This window comes from Papaver somniferum, chromosome 7 (genome assembly GCF_003573695.1).
Source record: "Papaver somniferum cultivar HN1 chromosome 7, ASM357369v1, whole genome shotgun sequence".
NCBI lineage: Eukaryota > Viridiplantae > Streptophyta > Magnoliopsida > Ranunculales > Papaveraceae > Papaver > Papaver somniferum.
In genome coordinates this window covers 177,391,836-177,395,321 of record NC_039364.1, presented here as the reverse complement: position 1 = coordinate 177,395,321, position 3,486 = coordinate 177,391,836, and the positions used below count along the sequence as shown (strand labels likewise).

The following is a 3,486-nucleotide window of genomic DNA, read 5'->3' as shown; positions in this document are numbered from 1 at the left end:
TGTTTCTGGTTCCCCTGCTTATATCTACCCCTTCAAGCTTAAGAGATTAAACGCTGACATGAAGGAGTGGAATTTACGTGTTTTTGGTAATATTAATGCTAGACTCAAACATGCTAAATTAACAATGGAAGTTGCTCTTCGTATTTCTGATGAGGATCCGGAAGACGTAACTAAGCTGAATTTTTCTAAGGAGGCTTCGGTTACACTTCAGGAAATCCGTATGCGTCAATCCATTATGTTGAAGCAAAAATCTCGTAATAAGTGACTTACTGACGGTGCGAGTAATACTTATTTCTTTCATGCCAATATTCCAACTCGCATGAGCAGCAAGATGATTTCGGAATCGGTAGATGATGATGGGAATATTCTCTCTAATTGTGACCAGATTAGAGATTACACTGTGTCTTATTTTGAGTCTAAATTTAATGGGGAAGAGCTTCCAATTGATGAGCATGAAATTATCTCTACGGAGGGAAGTCAAAGAATGGATGTGATTCCTACTTATGATGAAATAAAGGCTGTTGTTTATGACCTTGATGCTGATAGTTCTCCAGGACCTGATGGTTTCTCTAGATGTTTTTATAGAGATTGTTGGGACGTGATTCAACAAGACTTATACAATGCTATTATTTATTGTTGGAAACAACAAAGGATTCCTAATGGGGTAAATTCTAGTCTTCTGATTTTATTGGCCAAGGTAAGGGGTGCTAATACTCTTCGTAACTTTCGGCCTATTGGTCTTAGTAATTTTTTCTTTAAAATTTTTACTAAGATCCTAGCTACAAGACTTGGAAGTGTCCTTGATAAGCTTATTTCAGAGGAGCAAGTTGCTTTTATGAAGGTTAGAAATATTCATGAGAACATCAGTGTGGCGTCGGAGATGGTGAATGATCTGAAAACTAAGCGGAAAGATGTCAATGTGGGTCTAAAGCTAGACATTACTCAAGCTTTTGACACGGTTAGTTGGTCTTTTATCTCAGAGGTGTTTCGAAGGTATGGTTTTCCTAAAAGCTGGTGTTCTTGGATTTATTCGATTCTCAGGTCAGCCCGTATTTCTATCCTCCTCAATGGTAGTCCAGAAGGTTTTTTCAAGATTAATAGAGGCCCGCGTCAAGGTGATCCTTTGTCTCCTCTTATCTTCGTGCTGATTGAAGATGTTCTTAGTAGAAACTTCACCAAGCTCTTTCTTGAGAAGAAAATGACGCCAATGCTTTCGAAAAAAGGTATTTCTCCTACTCATCTTTTTTTCGCTGATGACATAATGATATTTTGCAAAGGTAACTTGAAGCGTTTGCATAATCTTCTTATGTTGCTTGGTAAATATCAATCGGCCTCGGGTCAAACAGTATGTCGTCAAAAAAAACAAGGTTTTTTATGGAGGTGGAACCTTGAGTCGTTGTAGAACTATCACGGATTTACTTGGTATGGAAGTCTCTACTTTCCCGGACAGATATTTAGGTGTTCAAATTATGCCTGGAGCTGTTAAATATCGTCATATAAGTAATGTTATTGATAAAATCAAGAAGCAACTTTCAGTTTGGAAAGGAAAAATGCTTTCTTTTCAAGACCGTGTGGTTCTTATTAACTCTGTGATTGCTAGCTATGCCATTCACAATATGGCTTTTTACAAATGGCCAAGGAAGTTCATTATGCAATGTGAGCGGGTTATACGCAATTTTCTTTGGTCTGGGGATTCAGAAGTTGCGAGGAAGTTTGTGGTTGGTTTTGACAAAGTTTGCAGCCCTGTGAAGGAAGGTGGTTTGAGTATTACAAGTATGGCAGTTACAAATGGGGCTCTTCCAATGAAATTTTGGTGTAGTATTTGTTATTCTAATAAGAAGTGGGCGCGTTTCTTATGGGCGAAATATACTACACAGACTGGTAGAATCAAGCAATATGGTGTGAACTCTTCTATCTTTCCTGGTGTTAGATTGGTTCATAATATTTTGGATAGAAATACGAAAGTGCTTCTTGGTGATGGGCGAGCCACTTTTCTTTATTATGATGTTTGGAATGGTAATGAATGTATTGCTGATATTCTTGGTGATAATGAGCTGGATAGTATTGTCATGGTAAGTACTTTTCTTTCTAATAATGAATGGCAGCTGCAAGGCAATCATATTAAGAATTTGCTTCGTGCGGGAATGGATTTGAATAACTTACCAACGCCACAAGGAGGAGATGATCATAGAGTCTGGATGCCGGAGATGAGAGGTAACTTTACTGTCAGTTCAGCAAAACAGCTAATAAGGAAGAAGTATAATGTCTTGGACGTGTATGGGCTGTTGTGGAGCAAGGTTATACATCCAAACTTAGCTGCACAAAATTGGAAGTTGGTGCGAGAAGCTTGTGCTACGCAAGACAAAATCAGGATCAGATGCAAGGTCAATCTTGCTAATAAGTGTTACCTTTGCAAGTCCGATGAAGAGTCCTTGGAGCATATTTTATGGAGTTGTTCCTTTGCAACTGGCAATGGATCTCAGGTATTTTTTCCTTGCAGGCTAACTATAATTTGATTGATTTTTATAAATCCTCTAAAGGAGCCGTATTATAAAGGATATTTGGCTTTTGGCACTTATGGTGATTCGAGCTGAACTGTGGCATGCTAGAAATCTGGCGTATTTTCAAAACAAGACAATTAATGTAAGATTTTTCAAGTAGCGGGTGTTCCATTTAATTCATGAATATTCAGTCCGTACAAAAGAGTTTTATGCACAACTCCACTGCGGACTTGTATGTTCTGAATTTTTTCCGTGTAAGGCATCGACAAGTGAAGTTTTTTCAACCGGTTGAGTACTTTTGGACCCCTCCAAAAAGGGACGAGTTATTATTATGTTGTGACGGTACGGCCAAGGGTAACCCAGGAATCGCATGGGCTGGAGTTGTGGCTCGAGATACAAATTGTAATTTTATTGGCGCAATGAGTATTGGACTTGGTAGAACAAACAATTTCCTGATGAACTTTATGGTATCACTGTGGGACTAGAATGGGCGCTCAAATGGGTTGTTAGGAAGATTCTGGTGCTTTCAGATTCTATGGGGGCTGTAATGGCCTTTACTAATTCTAATATGCCATGGTTTGCAAGGAAGCGGTGGAGGAAAATCCAAGAAAGCTATGATTCTATTCGTTTTGTTCATACTTATCGGGAAGCTAATTTTGCAACTGATGCAATGGCCAAAAGAGGTTACTTGCTAAGGAATGGTGAAGGCCTGAATTATGATGAGAGACCTTATTTTCTAAATTCATTAGAATACCCTAATGTCGCTTACTTCAGATTTAAGTAGTTAGTAAGTTTTTGGGGTCTACGGACCTCTTTTCTTGTAAAATATTTGTAAATATTTTGCTATTCATCAATACAATTTTGGACTTACCAAAAAAAATAATCCCAAAAGCTCCTTCATTGCATTGAATTTGGTAACGTCCAAAGGGTCCTCATCAGAAGACCGGATAGCAGACTCCAAACGCAACTGAGATTGCTTTAGACG

General features: G+C 38.4%; 1 protein-coding gene across 1 annotated transcript; it reads left to right on the top strand.

Moving 5' to 3' along the window:
- Window positions 1-331: 331 nt before the first annotated feature.
- LOC113295580 lies at window positions 332-3,285 on the top strand. Its single transcript, XM_026543911.1, has 5 exons — window positions 332-664; window positions 773-993; window positions 1,042-1,223; window positions 1,432-2,483; window positions 2,941-3,285. Exons 1-5 carry the CDS (start codon window positions 332-334, stop codon window positions 3,283-3,285), a joined length of 2,133 nt encoding a protein of 710 aa, XP_026399696.1.
- Window positions 3,286-3,486: the final 201 nt, after the last annotated feature.

What these genes read in the sequence shown, in the direction of transcription:
- LOC113295580 (XM_026543911.1), top strand. Translation starts at nt 332, where the DNA reads ATGATTTCGGAATCGGTAGATGATGATGGGAATATTCTCTCTAATTGT. An exon ending in ATCTCAGAGGTGTTTCGAAG is followed by an intron (nt 994 to 1,041) that starts GTATGGTTTTCC and finishes TTCGATTCTCAG; the next exon opens with GTCAGCCCGTATTTCTATCC. An exon ending in CAACTGGCAATGGATCTCAG is followed by an intron (nt 2,484 to 2,940) that starts GTATTTTTTCCT and finishes TGGACTTGGTAG; the next exon opens with AACAAACAATTTCCTGATGA.